General features: G+C 45.1%; 1 protein-coding gene across 1 annotated transcript; it reads right to left on the bottom strand.

Moving 5' to 3' along the window:
• Nucleotides 1-10,203: 10,203 nt before the first annotated feature.
• net1 (neuroepithelial cell transforming 1) lies at nt 10,204-17,739 on the bottom strand. The gene is made up of 9 exons (XM_041963889.1): nt 17,425-17,739; nt 14,404-14,511; nt 14,103-14,267; nt 13,548-13,610; nt 13,140-13,313; nt 12,774-13,031; nt 12,499-12,669; nt 12,100-12,286; nt 10,204-11,993 (listed from the first exon to the last, which is right to left on the bottom strand). The coding sequence occupies exons 1-9, from the start codon at nt 17,515-17,517 to the stop codon at nt 11,545-11,547; spliced, it is 1,668 nt and encodes a 555-aa protein (XP_041819823.1). The 5' UTR covers nt 17,518-17,739; the 3' UTR covers nt 10,204-11,544.
• Between the last annotated feature and the right edge of the window lie 4,538 nt (nt 17,740-22,277).

The following is a 22,277-nucleotide window of genomic DNA, read 5'->3' as shown; positions in this document are numbered from 1 at the left end:
AGGTTTGCGAGACACGGTGTCTGCAGCCGTTTTCCCTGAATGACAGGCGGTGTTTTATATGTGCACTTCAGGCATTGGGCCAGGGCTCGCAGCAGGGTTCCCACGCTCCTCCGGCAGCCTCCAGTGCACGGCTTTGAACGGCTGCGTTCGAGGCAAAAACGCAGGGCTTGATTTCTCAAAAGAAATGTTGAATTTTTGTTCTGATGGAGCCCCACAACTCAATCAGCATGGCTCAGCTCTGTCACAGCAACAGAACAGAAACAGAACTGACAATAAAGATCTTCCAATCAGCCTCTAGTGACCGAGACCTGACCAGGTCCAAGTTAAGTCTAATTAGGTCATGAGGGGTCCTGCTGTACTGCCTGGGTCTCTGTGTTAATGCATCTAGTCCTGAGTGGATCCAAGTGGACAGACTTGATTGGCTGTCTGTTCAGATCAGGTCTGACTGGTCTCAGGTCTGCCTCAGATGGGCCTCTTTTTTTTGCCTTGTGCAGATTAACTAGTGCGTGTCAGGCTTGGACAGGTTTGCCACAGGTTCCCTTTAGTCTGAGTCTAGCTTAGCCTGAAGACCTCAGACCAGTTTAATCATAGATTTTTACATTGTGTTTGCTTTGTCACATCCCAAAATTTATTTAGAAGTATTTCTGTAATATTCAATATCCAAGAGTAAATAGTGATACTCACATTTAAAATTTTGGGGGAAAAAACATCCTTATTAATAAAGTTCAAATTCAATCCAAGACACAGAGGCAGCCTTTTATGTAACCATCCCACACCTGGTGCTGATCCACAATCAGTGACATCATCAAGGAGCTCTAAGGATGCACCTGAGCTCATCACGATGGCTGAACATCAGAAAACATGAGGAGAATACAACATTTCTCTTCATGTGAACTTCTTGCCGGCAGGAGACACACCTGTGTCGGCCTCCTTGGAACTTGTCGATGATGTCACTGATCAGCGCCAGGTGTGGGATTGTTAGCTTTAGGCTGCGAAAAAGTTCGAGACAGATCATGGTTGTGGTTATAATAATGATAATAACACGGAAAAATGTTTCCCTAACCTTAATCAAGTACTTTGAGCGACCTGAACAGAACCATGAAAACATGAATTTACCTTCCACAAGCAAATATTGTCAAAAAACCGAACAGAATACAAAGATACTGCACCAGCTGACTTCTAGCACTGATTTCCCGTCTACCACAGTGCAAACTGTGTTACAGCTTTGCAGCTTGACCCCATGTGGCTCTGACAGATCTGGCATTTCCTTCTCAAATTGGTCCTTGGCTTGACTTGGACTCCTCTAAGCCAGTCTGGACTACATGGTCTTGCCTGGCTATGTGACATAACGAAGCTGAGACAGGCTCGAAGAGAAAAGAGGGACCCATTCAGACAGAGTATGAGGACACAGAGAGGATTAGCTGTGCCTGCTGTGGGGTCCTCGGAGACATTACGTCCTCAGGTTTAATGGAGGATCTGTGGTCATCGGGGAGGAGAGTACATAGTTTCACTGAAAGGACACCAGCCTGTTTTGATGTTGCGGAGCGGGGCAGCCGTCTGGAAACGGATCACAGAGTTTACGTAACTCCCGGTCACCTCGTTTCACTTCGGATGGGAGGTGAAGTAGACGGGAAGGAGGGATGAGCCTGGTGGTGACAGTGAGGACCAGTGGTTTGACATCCAACCAAATACCTCTATGAGCTCCACCCCGGCTGTGCCGCTGTCGAATTCAGTGTTCAGAAAAAGGGACAAAACACTCGTCTTTCAGGTGGATTTAAATGTTAAGCAGCTGCACCCCATTTAAATAAAGTTCTACTGAAACAACGTTACTGTTGTTCAGTTCAGTGCGCCTGGCTTTAACTTTGTCCACGAGAGGGGCGAAGCACGGTGTGAGCAGACGAGCTGTGGTTGGGGGGCAGAGACTCATGGGACTACAGCAGAACAATGCTCCCCTGGTTCGCTGCTGCTCCACTGTTTTGTCTAACAAGAACACTGTTATGTTGAGCTGAGGAGTGGGATGACGGACAGGAGGAGGGGAGACGGGGCATCCGACGCTTTGGCCTGCTTTCCTCACCACTACGTCACTTTGTTTGAAAATGAATCACTTCAATTACAACACCAGCTGTGGGTGCTGTACATGTACTGCCATTGCCTGTAAAATGAGTTTGACTTTAATTGCTCTTATAGTTTCCATTGAATCTATTCTTACTGCTATTTTATTTACTTAGAGTTATTTATTTTAGTTGCTTTATTCGTATGTACTTGTTTCTGTTCTTGTACTGCTGTAACACCTCGATCAATAAAGGCTTATCTTATCTTAGAAATATGACTCTGTACTGTACTGTATGAGGTCACTTTTGTGAATGTGTGAACTGATGATGAGAACATTTAATGTGAAAACAAAGTCAATCCTGTATTTGACTTTGAGAGCCTAAAAGCTGCTTTCAAACTTAAAGTTTATATATATATATATATATATATATACATATATATATATATATCACAAGAACAACGTTAAACCTCCAGGGCAGGATTTCAGTTGTCATGGATTTGTCTTGCTCAAGTCTACGCTCAGTCCTCTTTCCCTGAACTTCTAACAGCACTTTGGTCAACTGGCAAACACAGGGGTTAAGATCAGGCAGAGGGATCAGTGCTGAACTTAGCTCGTAATTACGATAATCTGCCCCTGTTTTGGTTATAGATCTCGGCCTGCTGGGGGTGGACCACACAGCTTGGAGGAAATGCCTCTGGGGGGTACAATCTGACAGATTTCCTCCCAGGTCAAGTCGCTTAGACGCAGATCTGCGTGGTCTTGGGAGAGGCTCGATATTTCGGATGCGTCTGCAAATTCAGCTTCAGGTTCCCCACCTGTACCTCCCAACGTCCCTTCCCTCGTGACATTTGTCAGGTGGAATGAACTGCATTTCCTAATTCTTTGCTATTGTAGTCTATTTTATTTATGCTACACTAAGTCCGGATTGCTGTTATCCTTTCTTCTGGATGAATGTAAATCTTGCCTTTTCCTTCTTTGATGTATTTCAGTGATGTAACAGTTGAAATGTATTATGCAGCTGCACTCTATGTGACGTCAGCTAACAGCCTAAAATCTAAATGTTACCCGTACAAATGAATGTTATGTTTGGACTCTGCACAAAGGAAGGATATAAAGAAGAAATCAGTAACAATGGCATCAAAAAAGACATCCAAAGGTCAATTTATTGCAGACAAACAGTGCTGGAAAATGAGATCAGATAAGTGCTTCTTGTCAAAACAGTGCTTTAGTGCCGAAATTCTGTGTCTGTCACTCAAAACACAGATAAATCGCTTCCCAAATCCCTCTTTTATGAGGCTGCGTCCTCACAGGCCTCATCTTATATATACAGAGCGCGCTCAGATGCGAACACACGCTCATGCACAGTGTTCTCGGATGCCTTACGTAACATCTCGACGATGTGGTAAAAAGGTACGTTCTCACCTCGATGCTGAGAGTCAAGAGGCATCTGCCGCCAATATGCTCCGCGGCTGTAAACAGCAACCTGTAATTAGATTTTCAAACCGGGTTCGATCAGGCCGTCTGCTTGTTTAATATGTTACATAACGTTAGAGGAATAGGCCAAGTGTGATGTGAGGTGTGGTGTTTATAGAGCAGTTATGTAGCTAATTTCCTGCCTAGACTTCAACGCACAGTGCCCGCCATAGGGGTCTCTCAACCAAAACCATGAAGAGGAAAGACGTGGTTTGAGGGCGTCATGACGTAGCTCAGGATCACGGGAGTTGTCGTTCGCATGAAAATCTGCAAAAAGTTTCACGTTGCGTTCAGTCACGTTCTCCGACTTCCTTCCTCACTCTCTGAAGTGTCATCTGGTGTTTCCCCGGAAGTTCTAGCAACTAGTGAGGGTAAAGAGGATGTGATGCCACTGGCAGACGAGCAAATGAGACCCAGCGTTACCTTGAATAAACGACGAACACTGAAAGTGAGCACGCTTGAAGAATAGTGCACACAGCTACGGTAAAACTGAAGCAAGCTTTTGATAAGTTACATAAGTAACGTACATACGTAAGCCTGTAAAAAAGCAGCGTTATCCTTAGTGTGTGTTAGCATTAGCAAAGCTAAACAAAAAAAAAACATGCTCAGAGGTATCTGCCAACTCGGTTACACAACATCCTTTTGTTTCCCCTGTGGACCCTGCAAACTTTGCCAGGCTAAATAATCCATATAAGGTCATAGTTTTTTTTACTCACACAAACTCAAGTCGCTTTCCAAAAAGATAAGAGACCTCCACCGCTGCCACGCTGGAGAAATCCCAGGACCTGGTGCACTACTGCACAGTTCAGTCGCAGATTCATAACCATAACCATTACCTGGGAATGCTGCTGCTGAAGTCCCGCTGGAGCCATGAAGGAATATTTATGGAAATCATACTGTAGCAGGTCCCGGGCCAGGAAGTTGGCGCAGGGTCTCACATGGAAAATTAACTGTGGCTCCTGATGCAGACATGGAAAATTGCAGGGCCATTTATGGGTTGTGGCGCAGCGAGAAAGGGGCTGCAGAGTAACGAGCCCTTGGCCCAATCAGAGATAATCTGACATTCTCGGATTTCCTCGCGACCGGAGAGCTTGGCCTCTCGGCTAATCTCTTTTCGAACATTTGGAGGCTTGGACGGGGAAGAGAACAGTAAACAATCCGGTGACAGATCTTAAAACACGGCGCTCGGCCGTGGAGCGTTCATACCTGACAGGCTGAGTCAGTCTGGTGAGGCAAGCACGGAGGCTGCCAAGCCGCTATTTTCGACTTTGTCGAATCTGTTAGTGAATGTATGATATGTGGAGCAGATTCCTGTTTGATAGCTCTCGTGACTGAGGGAAAAGTTAATCAAAGCAGAGGCATTCCTCCCAAATATAACCTGCATGTGCTCTAAATCAAAGTAGTATGGAAACATGCATGTTGGGGTATTTGATAACCATCTTGTTGTAAATTGCTGGACCGCTCTTGGCAGGTCATGTGCCCTCAAAGCACTTCTGTTGTCCACTGCGCTTTACCTCACTGTCAGCACGTAGAGAGTGATTACTCACTCCCACAGACCGGGAAAGTCTGGATTTACAGACATCCAAGCAAAACTCCGAGTGGTCACAGTGTCACAGGTCCAAAGCCTCTTCAAAGCGCCTCTTCAAGAGGAAATGAAAGCCCGAATCTCCCTCCAGCAGAGAAAAGCTCGATCCAGGAGCAGCACATGAATATCTCACACACACTCATGCACATTTGTTTCGCATTTTCTTGCAGCTGGGACGCTAGCTCATTCTGCTGCGCACAAAGGCTAGCTTGTTAGCTTTTTAGCCCTCAGGCAAGGTTAGCTGAGTTTAGCTTTCTGTAAAAAGGAAACTTCAGCCATCATAGCAAGCATAGCCTTGTTTGGTCTTTTTAAAGCTGCTTCTTTTTATTGCTCACAGAAGAAAACTCAAGTATCACATTAACCACCTGTAGTTGCATGATGGATCCAAATATGATCCAAAAGTGAAGTGATTCAAGTTACATTTATGGAATAATGCTAAATGCTAAAATGCAGTAAAGGAAGCAGAGAGGGTTTATTGTGTTGCAATGTCAACTACAAAGCAATATCAAGCTAACATGCTAAGTTGCTAACATTAGCTCAAATTAGCCACAATAGGATGGTCATACCAGACCAAAAAAGACTTTAGCAGCAAAACTTTTTCATTTTAAGTGTAGAAATGCGCTGTTTCCTCTTTCAAAAGAAGATAATGAATACATAGTTTCACTTCAGCTTTCTGTAAGCGTGGTCGTTCAGTCCTGAAAGCATTTGAAGTATTTGAGCTGCAGGTCACCAGGTTTCCAACTCCCTCAGAGGTTTTGGACTCATGCAGGAAATAAGCTCTGTGAAGTCTGTCTCAAAGCTGCTTGGTCTCCAACAGTACATGTGTTAATATCTCAGCTTTGAATTTTCACTCCACACAAGATCTCTCATCAGATAGTTTTAATTTCTGCACGGGATAAGAGTTTTTTTGAGCACCTTTGTGGCCTGCAGTCGTGGCCCGATGGCGTGAACGCCCGCTGTATTAACTGCATGCCATAAGACTGCTGTTAAAATAAAGAGTTGTGCAAATTTAAAGCAAGCTCCTGTTGCGACAGACAAAACCTTCAGCCCCGTTTTTTGTTTTGCGTAAAACGCACCTGAGGGAGACTTTTTGGCAAAACGTTTCAGTGAGCCATTAATTGTTGTTCGAGTCTTCTTCTTTCCCACCCTCGCATGTCATCTCCTAAGGCGAAAGGAAATCCATGAGACAAGGTGATGTTTGTCTGAGAGGAGTGCTCTGAGCTGACAGCTCCTTTCGGCAGCATGTGAGTGATGACTGAACAAGTTCCTGGTTTGTCAGGACGAGCACAACAGAGTGTATTTTGACATAAACATGCAGTCGAGGTTTTGACGGAGGGGTGCTGTGAACCCATTTGACCCCCCGATCTTCTGCGATTGCCCCCAGGCGCTGCTTTGCTGGTCAGATTTTGTCTTGGGCTTGTTGCATTATTGGTTGTGGGTGTGGATTTGGCAAACTGATCCTAAAGTTTCATATCCAGGGAGTTTCCAGTGCCCTCTAGCATCTAACCCCCCAGTGATGAAAGAGATGCTGTTGCATGTAAGCGACACAGAAACACCGGAGACACAGAGAAGCTACACAGTTTGTGGGCCTTCACGTGTCTGCATGTTAATCTCACACAATCCCTCTGTTATGTTATCTCCACCCTGTGTGGGGCTGTGTGGCCTTTTTACCATGCATGAGCCACGAGCAAATGAATTCGTCGCCCACGCGGTCCACAAGCGCTGATGGGGGGGCCTTCGAGAAGCCGTGGCGTTCATGAAAAACGCCGCAGCAGGCGTTTTTCAGCGGCTGCTTCACTCGACCACTTGTGTCAGAGCCGTCGTTGCGTGTCGACCTTTTTTTCGTCCATTTCCCTTGCTGGCAAGGTTGGCTATTTTCTGGAAGTTTAGACTGGCCTCTGTCCCAGATAAATTAGCTCCTAAATACCTCTCCAAACGCAAGGCCTTCGTGACAACATGGCAGCACTCGTGTCCCCTTCTAACCCTCAGTAATGGCTCAGCCCAGATAAATGATTTCAGAGTAGTAGTCGACATTTTGGGAAAAACACTTCTGTGCTTTATTGCTGAGAGTTAGATGAGAAGATTGATTCTGCTTGTATGTTCGAGATAATATGAAGCTAGCCAGCAGCTAATTAGCTTATCTTAGCATGAAAACAGCCACTCTGAAGCTCAATAATTAACTTCTTGTGTGTCTTTTAGCTTTGAAAAATGCTTTTAAGGCTTCATTGTGTCTACATAATTTGGTTTGAAAGAGCAGTGAAGGTGGGGAAATAAAATTAAAACTACAGCAATTATTTTTTGAGGCCAACTGGGGTCAACAAAACAAGCCTGAAATAAAGTAGCAACGGCTAATGTGCTAGCAAACGGTTGCCTGTTTACATGTGCAGCAGAAAATAGAGCTGAGTGGTAAATCTCCGTGCGAACGACCCCTGACGCCTCACATACAGTCACGTGACACTTTGATTAGTTCAGCTTTCGTTATCAGTGAACATGGTTGAAAATTCAGAGGACCTGCTAACTTGGAGCAAACTACGGCAGATAAGAATAAAAGGAGGAAAGAGAAAACGGTAAATTCCTTCAGTGAAGCCACATCTGAGAATCACTTACAGCCAACAAAAGGATGTATACTGATCTCAATAGATGAATCAATCAACTTATGACACTTATGAGCACCTATGAGATGATGAACCCAAATGCTGACTTCATTTTGGTGTTGATTTGTCATTCCTGAAACTTATTCCACACTATAGATGTTGGTTTTATTCGTGGAAATGATTTAGCTCCCTTGAATTCTGCCACATTAGCTCATATGCAGAATTGTCAGATGTGAGGTGAGGTCAGAGGTGTCACTTCCACATTCTGGTAAAAGAGAAACTCCCGGACTGAGTCAGACCAGCAAGGGAAGTCGCTGCTTCCCCCGGCTTATCTGATCCCTCGCGATGAGGCTCAGAAGCAGTTTGTAGCTGGCAGGGTGTCGGTGGAGAGTTTTGGTGGAGGGAGACAAGCGTCAAAGGACATGATGGTGACGGATCACCGACAGGAGGCTTGGCTGTCCGTCAATAATTCGGCCTGCAGCTCTGTCGCAGACGAGCCGCTGAGAGAGAAGATTCTGGTACAATGGAGAGGCGGTCCTGATGCATTTCTCGCTCTGGTTTTCGCCAGGTTCTCAGCTGGCTTATTTTGCTTTTTGCGCTTGAAGAGAAATTTATGCCGCTGGTTAAAAGCCGCATGTGTTTGTTACATAAAGTGCAAGATCTCCAAAACAAGGGTTATGTAACAGCAGCTGGTGAAATTAATGGTGTGTGGCGTGCTAAAATCAACCTCAGCCACTTAATTCGCCTGCTCATCAATGCCTCCGACACTCAAACAAACAACCGCTGTCTGGTTTTGGGGATAAAACACAAACAAAAACAAGTTTAGTTGAAACAGGATGAACTCAGTCAATAGTTAAAGGTTTTTAGTGGACTCAACAAAAAAAATCACTGTCTTTTAACCTCAAACTGCAATCACATGAGCAACCTTGTTGAGTTGAGCACATATAAAAACGTAGGATCCTCTGTATGATGCTTCAACAGTAATGGTCCTAATAGGTGAACAGGTAAGTACGATGTCAAAGGTCATGGCTAAGATAAGAGTTGCCATTAAATGTAGCTTTGCTCAAAGTAAACTCTCTGCTTTTCACGCCTCTGTTGGTGTTTTTTTTTTGCTGTCTTCCTGCTCCACTCTTCTTCATCTGTCACATGTGACCAATCATCTGCCTGCATTCCTTGAACTAATGGCTCTGTCTTTCACACCTAATGTTGTGCATCTCAACACCTGCCCAGCACGACTACGGTTTTCAGATCGTTCTAGAGGATTTGTTTTCCACCTGCTTGGATCTTTTTTTTTTTATTTAGCCCGGGACGTGGAAAGTAAACAATTGTATCATCAGACAAGCATCTAAAAAAGACTTGAAATCAGCTCTGGGATAAGGTCAAAGGTCATGAAAAAGATATGGTATTTATATTAGTGCAGGTTTTGTGTTCTCAGCTTCTCTGGTCAGTCGCTGCTGTTTGACTCTCATCGAAGGCCGAGCTATATCGCTGTTAAGGAACTTAGCGGCGCTCGTTTCACTATGATGCTGGTACATGTTCAACTTCCATTAAAGTAAATGGGAGACTGTATGGAGAGCATGAGCGAATGTTTGGAGAATGCTTTCAGTTTCTGAGATGCAGACATGAGGCCATTACTGGATTTTGCCAAGCAGACAAATTAGAAGGGAAGAAAATCTGCCCCGTTCCAGCAAAGACTTAAAGCTTCACCGTTAAAAAGCTCACAGTGATGGCTGAAATAAGGCTCTTTTTTCTTTCTGATGATGATGATTCACTCGACTTTACATTACCCAGCTCCACACAAGTATGGACAGAGCAGGCCTTCCTGTGTTGGATCCTTTAAACCCGATGTGTTTATTAGTATGTTTGAGAGGCTCTTGTGGACCATTTGTCAGGTCTTCCAAATGGAAATCGCTGAGCTGAAAAAGCGGGTTGTTTCCATCAATAAAGACACTCTGTCAACAAATAAGACTGTTCAAACAGGGAGCAGGCAGCTACGTTGCTGATTGCAAAAGCAAATCCTGACTAATACCTACACTGGAAATGTTTCTCTTGGCACCTAAATGGAACTGACTGTTTAGTTAAGAGTTAAGCACAGCCATAAATCAATTGGTATCTTCTTCCTCTGCCTTCATTTGGGGCACTCCTCTATTCAGAGCATTGTGAGTCATATGACCTAGACTGATGAGGACTGCTATCGTGTCTATTTTTCAGTCTATTAAAAGAACATTTATGTAAAACACACTTATTTGCTTACTGGCTGAGAGCCGGATAAGAAGTTCCACTTGTGACCCAACTCTTCAGCTGATTAGCTTAGTTTAGCATAAAAACTGGCAGCTGGTTAGCTTAGTTAAGTATTAAGGCTGCAACAGGGGGAATCAAAACGTACACTGAAGTGCATAAAGGTTTGGCAACTTGCCAATAATGGCATTTCCCAAAATGCTGAGCTTATGCTTTAAGTCAGAGTAAGAAAAATAAAGACATGAAACGAAAAATTCAGTTGCAAATCTTACACAGATCTTTATTGTTCTTTTAATTACATAAAGTTGTGGCAAACAAGTTGCCCTTTTCTCTTTTCTTTTCTCCATCTCAACAACAAAAGCATCCTGTGCACACATACGAAAACCTTCTTCTCTATCTCCCTTCTCCTACTTACTTTGTTCCATCGATTCAACTCACTTGATTTTAACCATCTGTCATCTATCTTATAAGCAAGATGTCACATCAACTTATACAGAAAGTTAATGGAGTTTATCATCTTGCTTTGACAATCTACTTCAGTTCCAAACCATAGCTTTATCCATCTTTGCTCTTTTCTCTTCAGCCTTCAACAACATTCTCTTACTTTCGTCTACCAGTCTTTTACATGTTTAACTGTCCCGTCCCTCAGGACAAGTAAATACGTCCTGCTGCCTCTACTGGTGCAAGCAGTGTCCACAACTAAAGCTCCATGCAAGATGCTACACTGAAAAGTGATGGTTTATTCTGAAAAGTCAGCTTTTTAAAAACCAACATGGCTCAGTTCAAATCTTTGTTTCAAAACAAAACTCCTCATCTCACGATTTTGACATCAGGTGATTTGTTTAACTTCATAGCGATGTCTTTGTTCTAACAGAGAGAAAATGACCTCATCTGTTACCGGATTTAAATTAATGCCTCTGACTGCAATATATGCAAAAAATAAAAGTGTCCCGGTCTTAACATCTGTCATTAAGGAATGTATAAAAATAAGACGTGTCATCTGATTGATCTAAAGATCAGACTTTTACAGAGAAATTTGTAGCCTCGTGTAGTACATCTTGTTTTTTGGTGATTCTCTTCCTTTCTTGCCCGCTAAACATGCTCAAATTTTCAAATAACTTCACCTAAAAGCTAAAACAGTGCTGCTTTATGATACCTAAAAAAATACTAGAATAAATTTTAGAATATAAAAATGTAAATCTTTCATTAGCCCCCCATAAGGTCTAAAATAATGTTTAAATATCAAATTAATAGTAAACAGGATTGAATGCACCACCTCTGTCTTCCAAGAAATCAACGAACCCATGCCACACAGATTCACGTGTGAAATGAGTGTTTGCCTCTCGTGATTCTTCCCTTTCTCGAGCTGGTGGAAGCCGTGCACTTCTCTCCAGAATACTGTGTCTCTGTGGGATGCACTTGGATGGAGGGGTAAGGTAAATAGCTGCCGAAGAGGACAGTAACACAGAACACTGTTGTAATAGTACGCACGCACGCAGACACACATAAATACAAGTCCCACGCTTCTCCACGTTGTTTTCTTAACATTTATGTACAAAAAAAAGTCCACCCAGGAGTCCGTTTTCTCCTTTCACCTCAGATCACACCATAGTCTCTTTTCTCTTCCCTAAAGAATACAGGGACTTCTTGTCCTTTTTGGTTTTGTGTGTTGTGGGCGAGGAGAGTGGCGACGACGATGACGATGACGTCGCAGATGAGGGTGGTGAGCAGGATGAAGGGGGCGTCGTACTGGGGCTGGGTGTGGTGCTGTTGCATGGCGAGTTTGGGGCGGACTGAGAGGTGGGCTGCGGGCAATTCTCGTCCGTTTCTTCCATGTGGACGATGGCAGAGACGGAGGAGGGGCGGCGCTTGAAGCGCGCGTCGCTTGGAGGCGGGGAGGGCGTGGAGGGCTCGCTGAGGGGCCGGTGGACGGAAATGGCACTGCGGAGGCAGTTGAGCCACTGCTGCTTGTGGAAGACGTCGTTGACCTGCAGTGTGTGGGACTGCGCCTGGCTCGGGTCTTGGGAACGCACGCGGAAAATGTTCTTGGCTGTGGAAAAAAAACGGAAAAGTAAAGTTAGCAAATTGATTTATTTGACAGAAGACATTCTATATTCCTACATTAGCAGCTAGAACCTTTAGGACTTTAGTCTCACCTTTGTCTGCGTTGCTGAAAGCGCCTCTGAAGGAGCCACCCATTCTGACGTCTCCATCCTGCAGGTCCTCCAACACGAGATCCTGCACTGGGATTGGCTGCCGGTAAACCTGGAAACAGTGGCGCTCGTTCCTGGTGACGGGGCGGGTCAGAACCAGTAGCTCGGTGAACAGGAACACATGCAGCTTCTGAAAAAGAAAACAAATCAATACAAGAACATGAGACCAGAGGATTTTACATAACCACCAACATGGCTTTCTGGAAGACTTAACTGTTATCAGAGTTCAGATCGTTTGGTTAAATCACTGGGGGGCAGCGAGGCAGGCAGTTACAGCCTGATTGCCTAATATGGGATGTGAAGCTTGTGTCGATGAGAGCGAAGTGTGTTTGTTTTGCTCACCGTGCCACTCTTGTTACGCAGCTCCCCATGACACAGCAGGCTCTTGCACTGCTCGATGCGAGCGTCTCTCTGCCTGTCGTCCAGATACTCCAACTTGTCAATGTAGTACTGGCACTCAGACTCTCCCTTCTTCATGTTGATGTCAGACAGCACACCCTGGATGACGGTAATCTGAACACACAAGGAATCAAAACATTAACTTCAGCCATGTTCAAAGATTACTTAAAAAGATATTGCCACATCTAGTTTTAATCAGATCTGTGTCCTCGACTCACCGCTTCCTCCAGGCTGGCAGCGTCTGGGTGCTCTGCTGGAGTGTGTTTCAGTATCTCTTTGAGCAGCAGTGGGTATTTGACCAGGCGAGAGCGCGGGATGTCCAGGAAGCTCCACAGGTCCAGCTTCCTGCTGAAGGGCGACTCAAGGCAGCGCTGCAGGAAGTCCTGCACCCGCCGGTCCTGCTTCTTCTGGTCCAGCAGCGCCTTGGCTGCCAGCTGGTTGCTGCAGTAGTCCTTGTAGGCGTTAAGCCTGGGCAGCTGGAGGGGGGATGCGACACTTTTACTAACGCTGCCTTCCTTTCTGGAAACCCATTTGAGTTTTGACAGAATCACACAGGTTGAGGTACTCGGTGACATGACACTCACCCAGCTTACGACAATCTGTCCGATCTGGCCCACTGTCCCATCCGGCCCTGTGGCCTTGGAGAGCTGCGCCAGGAGGTCCTCATGCAGAGGGATGTAGGCATCCAGGTTGCCAAAGATGTGAGTGAGCTCCTCCTCAGACATAATGGAGAGCTTCAGCATTGGGTCATGGTACGCCTGTGTACAGGAGCAGAGCCAAACCAGTCAAATAACAACATCCCATCAGGCCAGGCTGGGGTGAATACTAAGAATAGCTTTTGAAGAGCTTTAGGGGTACAAGGGAAAGACAGAGGAATAATTCCTGCCTTTTTATAGTTTCTGGCTTTGCTGTGTGGAAAGCATGCCAGACTTTGATTTAATCTGTTTGCTTTATATGCACTCCCTCTGCCTCAGAGATTTAAAAGTACAAACCTTGCGTGCGAGCTGGAGGTCCTCAATCAGGTCCTGTTCTCCACGAGACAGCTCAAATATGGCCTGAGGAAAGGGGGGAGGGGGAGGCACAAAAAGACATTTTTTTTTAGAAAAGCACATGAATCACAATGTCATTACATTATTGCAACCAACAACCATTAGACTAAATTTAAAACTGCGCTGGTGCCAAATGGCTGAGGTAAACTTTGAAATCTTCTTGGCTGCTCTCTTTTTTGCTCTCTGCATAAAGTTAATGGCTTTTGACAGTTGGCTAAGATGTCTGACATATACAGGATAAGTGGGGAGGTAGGGCATGAGAGCACTGTTTTATTGGCTTTCCAGGTATATGTGAGCTTACACACACTGGGCAATGATCCCTGGATGGCTTTTAGCCCCATTTGGACTTTTTGACACAAATACTACAGCCATGTGTGAAACTTGTCTGGTAGACAGGTATAATCCACCACTGTCTGGATTTCTGGCGAAGGATTTATCTACAACTACACTTTGTCTATGTTCTACAACTTCTATGGTACTTCCAGTGCTGATTCTCACCTCCTGCCGCTTGATCTCTTTGGTGGAGAACGTTCCTTTCTGGTGGATGTCTAGCGTCTCCGACCACAGTGTGCTGTTCCTCCTTTTGGGCGGTGTGGGGGCCGCTGCCTTGCTGCAAGGCTTCTGGGGCACACCCGGCGACTTGCCATCGCCCCGGAACGAGGCCTGCAGGTCGGAAGGAGGAAGCCCCAGATGTCAGACATGTTGCAATTGGAAGCCGAGTTGTGTGGTGCAACAATCAGAACAGCAGAGATGGTCCTTGCTCAGGGTTCCCTTTTTGTGGGATGCCACAGGGGCTTACCTGGATGGTTTGGCCGAAGCGCCGGACGGCCCCATTCTTCACCGGCGAGATGAGGTTGGCTAGCGACGTCACCCTGCCGAGAGGACGGACACGCTTGTTGCTGGGTTCCTGAAATGGAAGGAGAGATTAGTCAGGCAATTTTAGCACAGTTCTCTTCAAAGAAAAGTATGAACTTTTCTTTCTGCGTGCAGCAACACAGAACCAATCGATCGGTCGGTAATGCCAACTGTGACTTTCACAGAGACCTCAGCAGCCAGTCCGGGCTCTCCCTCGTGACTTCCCGATGATACAACACATCAAGTCATGTCATAAATCCTCATTATTGACTCCACTCACTGCTTTGGGGCGAGGAAATAGGAGTAGCTGGAGCCGAGGCTGAGCCGCAGGCAGACAGACTGGCGGACCAGCGGACAGACAGAGATACTGAGGAGAAGGAAGCAGCTCCAGCAGCTGTTGGCTCCATTATGTGAAGATTCTTGAGCCAGGCCAGCCCACTGAGCACAAAGACCCTTTCTGACTGCTGATCTAGAGGGGAAGGGGGTCTGGAGGAATGCCAGGAATGCACGAGACCCTGCTCTCAGCTGTTCAGCACCCCTCCCAGCGCACACTCTGCTGCGATCTGGCCTGACAACAGCTACAACTCCACTTGAGAGTGGATCTGCACCATCACTCAAACAGTGTGAGATAAATACTTCCTGATTGTTCCGGCTCTTGAACTGCCTTTCCCACAGAGACAATACAGCGAGGACAGTGTGGCAGTATGTCAGGACTGTTGAGTAAAACAGACCACCGCTGTGAGTCGGGGAAAGGAGCAGCACTTATAAACAGACAGTGAATCTGCCCCCACTCAAGTGTTTACACAGTGAGGCGTCGCAGGGGGTGCACAGCGCTGTTTATGGCTGCGAGTCGAGACAGGCTCTTCAACAGTCCTCGCGTGAGAGCAGCACTACACCTGGGCCAGGTGAACCCCCCTCCCCCTCACCCAGCCCTGAGGCTGGGCGAAAGGAGAGAACGGTTTGGCCTTGTGCCAACAACAACAGGCCACAGAAATCAAAGAGCTGAAGATCTGAGGTAATGATTTCAGCCTGCAGAGCCTCTTCAAAAACATGACAGGCTGAGACATCCACAGCCATAATTAGCATTTCCAAAGTTTGCACTCCCCTCAACACATTTTTCATTTTAAGAACTTCACACTAATAAGGGTGCTAAACTCAATCACCGCACTGCTAAAAGCTGCTTGTGTTTCCTCCTGACTCAGGCCAAATGGGATTTTGCCTTGGCTCAGCGAATCTGGGAAACAGGGCAGCCATTGAGGCTCCGGGCTCTGCAGACACAGCTGTGGAACAGATCTGCACAGTCTGGTGTGGCCTGTGAGTTGCTGTGGCTGCGGTCGAGTCACGGTCTGCTGTGGTCAGGGCCTCAATGCTGGACAGGACAGCCAGACAGCACGGAGAACTTTGCAAGCCCTCTAGTGGTGGGAGGCTGTAAAGAGATGCCACATGTCAATTGCTTTGACTGTGGTCTGCATGCAGTTTTTTTTTTTTTTTTTTTTTTTTTGACTTGTCGGTTGGGACTAGATTTGTCTGACTCTAATCTGTGACCAATTACTAATAGCAGACAATAAAAAAACTAAATAAATAAAAAGCAAAAGTTACAGGAGGTGGTGGTTTCCAAAGTTGATTTTGGAAACTTATGTGGCCATTGTGCCCTTACTATCCTTTCGGAAGCGGCTACAGAATAACAAAAAGCCACTAGTCCCACTCTCAGCTGTAAAGTGAAACAATGCAGACAGACGGGGAAAGTTGCTATTCCTGGCAGTTTGACCCAGGAACTGCGGCGTTGCAGCAAGTCTGGCTCACTTCAGGAAACCAGACGGATCCGGGGTTTGTGGTGAATCTAAGTATCAGTGGAACAATGACCCTCCAGATATACATACTGTACATGTGCGCTGTGCTCCTTCAACTGCTCATAAACATCAGGAGTTTTATCTAGGGGTCCCAGGAGCTCTTTCCCTGTGCCTTCCCTTTGATGTGACCCCATGAGTGCTGTGAGCTAATACCCCAGATGTGTCCCTGTGATTACACCACAGCTTGAGCTGATAGGAGCTGAGAACAGAACAGCCACGCCACAAGCAAAAGAGTCGAGGTCATCATTAAGTCAGCGCAGGGACAGGAACAATCTGTAAAGCTACAAGGCAGTCTCAGTTGTGCAATTCTGTGAGAACGGGACTCATTTCATGAATGGTCCTTGGACTTCTCCTTTATCAGGCAGTTTACTGTCAATGAAACCTCATCTTCCTGAAATCTCTCCCAAAAGAGAAACACGCGAGCCTCAAAAAGCGGAAGGAAGGAGCTGAAGTGGTGACTTTGACAAGAACAGAGCACACCTGGGTTTCAACACCTGTGTGCTTTTAATTGTGCTTGCAGCTGAAGTGAGTGGAGTGATCTCATGCTGCCGTGTCTGCATCAAAGGCAACCTGGTTTAACTTTAAATATCAGAGGTCAAAAGCAAAGTAATCCTAGACAGGACTGAACCAAAAGGATGCAGGGTTGTTGACTGAGCGTTTGCCCCCTGCCGCTTCACTGTTTGTGGTACTTTGAGTCTCCTGACTGTTCTGATCTCCCCGTTTCGCACCATGGCTAAACTGCCTGCTGGGATGCATATTTAGGAACAGACGGGGAATACACAACACGGGGGGGGGTCAGCTCACTGTTTACAACTTCATAGGTGCAGTGTAATCCAATGATTAACTTTTCCAAGTTAGGCAGTATCTCAAGCATTGTTTAGTGCCCAGGCACAAAGTTCAAAGTCTCATCTTACGAGCACACGCATGAACACCCACAAGCACTGTGTGCCCGAGTGAGATAAAGACAGGGTTAGGCGCTGATTCACTCACAATGACACAAAGATCTGACTTCATCTCACTGAGTTTCAGTCAAACATTTACGGACAGACACAGGTGGGAGCTGAGCAAAGCAGATATATCACCAACCATCGTGTGTGTGTGTGTTCGCATCTCACCTCTGACTCTTTGTTGGCTTGGTTCTGGTAGTCTATCACTTGCAATGTCCGTTTGATAGGCACCAAGCTACCCAGTTCATCGTAAGCCACCATAGCTTTCCGTCAAAACACAATATCCTTTTTTAATCCAGGCGAGTCAGCTCCAAGTAATCCACATCAGAGAAGAAAAAAGTTGATAAAAATCAAGGGTTGCGTGAGAGAACAAAAGAAAATAAATGAAAACACCTCTCCCCTATGTGTCCTCTTCCTCTCTCATGGGACAGGCTCTCTGAACGCTCCCCTCACACACTCTTTCTAAACTTTGGTCTGAGGTGGACTGAGGGAGGGAGGGCTTTATACCGGGAGGAGAGAGCCGGGGGAGGAGCGAGTCTCTGCTCAGCCCTCATGGCTGTAGATGAGGCGTGTATCGGATTTACTGGGAAATGAGAAGAAGCTGCCCGCAGGCTCTGTTGATCCATCCACTCAGAGTGAAAACAGTAGTGAGAATTTTTAAGATCACGGGTAAAGCTTACTGCTAAATAGAACTCTGATGAGGGCAAATGAAAGTTAGAGGCCTGAACCTTGTCTGACATAATGCGGGCTTTTCTCAGAGAACTTGGTTAAGGTTTACAGTAAAGCTTGAATCATGATTTTTTGAGTTCTGTACTAAATTTAATATTCTTCAAAAAGTTACTGCTGTAAGAACTGTAAACTTACCCACAGATTATTATAGGTAGTAGCTGAAACAAGTGAAACAGAAAATCATTTTATCAAGCGAACATTTTCCCAAAGGGGGATTTACTTCTTTTCTCTGTTTATATCTTTGTAGATTGGATATCTTTGGTCTGTGAATCAAACAAAATGAGCAACTTGAAAACTGGCTCAGGGAAAATGTGCTGGGCATTTTCACATTTTCTGACATTTTATTGACTAAACGATTACTTGAAAAAATAAAATAACTGACAGATTTAGAATAATGAAGAAAATTGCTAGTGGCATCCCTGATGACTATAAATGAAAAAATACAACAATACATGAACCCTTTAAAATATTTGTGTACAATACACAAAAACTTCATTTCTAAGTTAGACTAATAGAAATTCCATGAAAGTTCAAAACCCAGTAAAAACACAGCTTCAATTCTAGCTTTTTTACCACAGTACTGTGATCATTAATGAGCATTATTGTCAAGATGACATAAAAGTCAACAGACTAATGCCACTTTCTAAAACTATCAAAAGAAAAACCCCTCAGTCAACCAGGTCTGGTATCAGGTACTAATAAGTTTGAAACTGTTTAATGTACTTCAAATGAACAAACTACAAAGTGATTATTGCTTGGCTATTTTTTGTTACTCAGAGTAGTCTCTGCTTTGTGGAGCAATGCTCTCTGCTTTAATTAAACAGAGCTTTTATCAGTCTTATCAGCTGAACTGGGGGAGGTGATCAATTAGAATATCAATAGCGGGGGCACTGTGACACACACACACAGATGTTTGAACTGAAATCTGTATATTGAATACCACGGGGGGGTGGGGTGCGACTGTCACCCATATGTTGATTGGTCTAATAGGGCAGAAAGGGGCAACATGTCCACCAGTTTCAGTAAAGACAAAGAGGTATTCTGAAACCAAAATCCAACCTGAGGATCTGTTTCATGCATGTGTGCACACTCTCAGGGAAGTTTCACGCAGATGCACAAATGGCTGAAGGACCACCACACCTGAAGCCACAGATTCCACACACCCGTACAGCTGGTACACAAATGCACAGCAAAAAATTGAGGTGTTAGGTCTGATGGAGCGGCTAATGCGGAGGTGCTGCGAGCAGGGCGTCACAATGTGTGCGAGCGTTTTGAGCAAATGGACAAGCCTGTTCATGGCTGTACTTCATCCTCCTGGGTCAACATGGAAGTGTGAAACAGGACACAGGCGTCATGCTGTTGCGGTGTGTGTGTGTGTGTGTGTGTGTGTGTGTGTGTGTGTGTGTGTGTGTGTGTGTGTGGAGGAGGGGGTGACAAAACACAGATGCTGATCGAGGTATATTGAAGTTGACACCTTGTTCTTTGGGTTTGTTGACGGAGCGATCAGGGGGGCTCATCTGCTGCAGACCAACAGAACGCTGAGTCTGGACTAAATCACCCATATGGCCCTAAAACAAAGTGAAGTGGGATCATGAATCAAGTGACTTCAGAAGCTGAACGAAAAAAAAAAAAGATTTGGATTCGGCGTGCGAAATAAGACAGCAGAGTGAAAAACTATGCAGACTGAGGAGTCACAGAAGATCTAATAAAAATGAATCTGTCTGTCTGTCTGTGTGTAGTCTATGCGTGCTGTCTGAAGACGCCGTGTGCAGTCCTGCTGTTACTCACTCTGTGTGAGGAGACCTCGGGCTGAATCAGCAGTATGTCTGGCCCAGCAGCTATAAACACTGAACACAACGTGGCTCGGCCTGCCTGGCCTATTCGCCCCTGGTCACAACGCGCTGCAGCTGGAGCGCGGCCTTGATTTACACTCCAAAACACACACACATATATATGCCAGTCTGCGCTCGGAGTGGCGGAGCAGCATGAGTAATGCAGTGAAGTTTCACCGCTGTCTAACCTATGCCGTGCCAGGGATGGACTCAGCCGTGAGGCCTGAGGGGCTGAGCTCAACTTAACCTCCACATCAGCAGCAGCGAGTACAGGACGCACACAGGCTAATTACAGCTCTGGGCACGGCATTAGGCAGGCAGCTCTGGGCGAAGAAACACAGCTGAGTGCTGACTGACTTAAACCAACAGGATGGCGGTGGAGGCATTGCTGCCCTCTGCTGATGGAGGTCAGCAGCAAGAGCAGCATCTCAGCTTTCTGTGCTGCAACAAATGGCCTCTCACATATGTCACTTAAAAAAAAATACCTTTCTTTTCTAATTTATTCACTTGATGACGATTGATTGCTAAATGTATTGCACTGCTGTTTGCCCGTAAAGTTCAAAACCACCGCCCCTGAGGGTTTAGGAGTATGTATGTGTCTAAAATCAGGCCCCCAGTTTGGGTGTGACTAAGAGATCTTGACTACTATTAGTCTTGAAAGTTTCTGTTCAGACAGCAAGGAACAATAAATACCTCAACTCCTCTGTAGCTACAGTACAATTAAATGAAGATGAAGAGACACAAAAGATGTAGACAGTGATCTAATCACACAACAGCCTGTAGAAACAATAGAAACCACAGTTCTCAAGCCAGACTAACATCCTCAGGTTACTCACATTTTTTTTCTCCTTTTTCTTTTCTTTTTTTTTCAAGTTTTGTGTTGCAAGTGTTCACACACCCACTGCAGTCCTGGTTACTACCAAACACAGCCAGGTTACTAAGACTGAGTAAAACCGCCAACGCTATGTAGGCAGAGCAAACTGATGACAAGTTAATATTAATTTGTCAATAATTGGTTTGGTGGTATTGGCGCGGACACATTTGGACACTTCACACAGGGATGTTGTGTAGTTATGGCACAGGGAGCAGCAGAGGGAGACCTTAGAGAACTGTTGCCAGCAGATAATATGTGTATCTATAGATTCACCCAAAACTGTCTGTGTGTTCTTGCAGAATTAACATGCTGTGTTTTCAGTGACAGGAAAGAGGAAAAAAACTTTCGTTTTCCAGCTCGAAGATTTTCAGGGAATTCAGAATCAAGTTACAGCTCAGAGCACTCAAAACAACACATGCGTCATTTATGCTGAAATTCATATTGTGACAACAATCTTGTTCACAATAAAACACACTCGTGCCTGATCTGAGGTCAGGACCAGGTGTATGGTGGGCAGAGGGAAGCCTTTATTCATCTACTCAATCAACCAAAACTACAAAGGGAGCTGGACAGCCAGTAGACAGGTAGACAGGGTGGGTCTGACAGTTCCACTGAAGAGTTGGGTGATATGACCCCATAAGTATACATAAATCAATCTACAGTTCTGTTTGCATCAATTCAACAAAGTACATTTATCTGTAAGGTTTTAGCCAAAGTACATTCCCATGTCAGTTAGTTATAAATACGCTGCATTTTAGTTACTTAATGTTTGAGAATACGCAGGTTAGTCTTGTGTAATATGGGGCATTATACTGACATTGATTTTTTTCATACTGCCCATATGCTGATTTCTGAGTGGTGGAATTTTTACAGGAAAAATTATGGCCAGTGAGAAAGCATTTAATGATTTTTTCATTTTTCAATTCTGCATTTGCTTGTCTTCCCTGCCGAATCGAAAACACACTGAACTGTGACCCTGAAACTCCAGTATGTACAGAACTGTACAGAATTTTGTGTACTGTCACACCCCAAATCACAGCTAGTTCTGAGGCTATTAGTAAAGCAGCAGAAATTTAATCAACAACTTCTACCTCGATTGATTCATTTCTTCTGTCATTTTTTAAGCAAAAACGCGAAACACTCTCTAGTTCCAGCCTTTCATGTACGAGGATTTGCTGCTTTTCTTTGTCACATTCTAGTAAATGTAATGTCTCTGGTATTTGAACTGTTGCTCAGGCAAAACAACATTTGAAGACATCACCTTTGGCCCTAATCATCACAAATCTAATTAAACTGAAAACAAAACTGCGACACTGAAAAAGAACCATTCCTTACAAATCAGATTTTAATTTAACAATTCTATTCCCGCCCAAGAGCAGCAGTACATCGGCAGCCATATGGTTAAAGAGAGATTTCAACTGCAACTGCCTCTGTATATGAACAGTGTGTGGGGATAAGACTGGGCTGGAAGCGGCTCAATTAGAAAAGAAAATAAAGTCAGTGCAGAACACGGAGCGCTGCTCTGATTTGAATCAAGGAGTGGCCCCCGGGACTCTCTGCAACACTGTTTGAGCTTTGTTTGGCTA

This window comes from Chelmon rostratus, chromosome 22, assembly GCF_017976325.1.
Source record: "Chelmon rostratus isolate fCheRos1 chromosome 22, fCheRos1.pri, whole genome shotgun sequence".
Taxonomy (NCBI): domain Eukaryota; kingdom Metazoa; phylum Chordata; class Actinopteri; order Chaetodontiformes; family Chaetodontidae; genus Chelmon; species Chelmon rostratus.
The sequence above is the reverse complement of the archived record's forward strand: the minus strand, read 5'-3'. Positions and strand labels throughout refer to the sequence as shown.

What these genes read in the sequence shown, in the direction of transcription:
- net1 (XM_041963889.1), bottom strand. Translation starts at nt 17,517, where the DNA reads ATGGTGGCTTACGATGAACTGGGTAGCTTGGTGCCTATCAAACGGACA. An exon ending in GCTTCGGCCAAACCATCCAG is followed by an intron (nt 14,268 to 14,403) that starts GTAAGCCCCTGT and finishes TCCGACCTGCAG; the next exon opens with GCCTCGTTCCGGGGCGATGG. An exon ending in AAGAGATCAAGCGGCAGGAG is followed by an intron (nt 13,611 to 14,102) that starts GTGAGAATCAGC and finishes CCCTTTCCTCAG; the next exon opens with GCCATATTTGAGCTGTCTCG.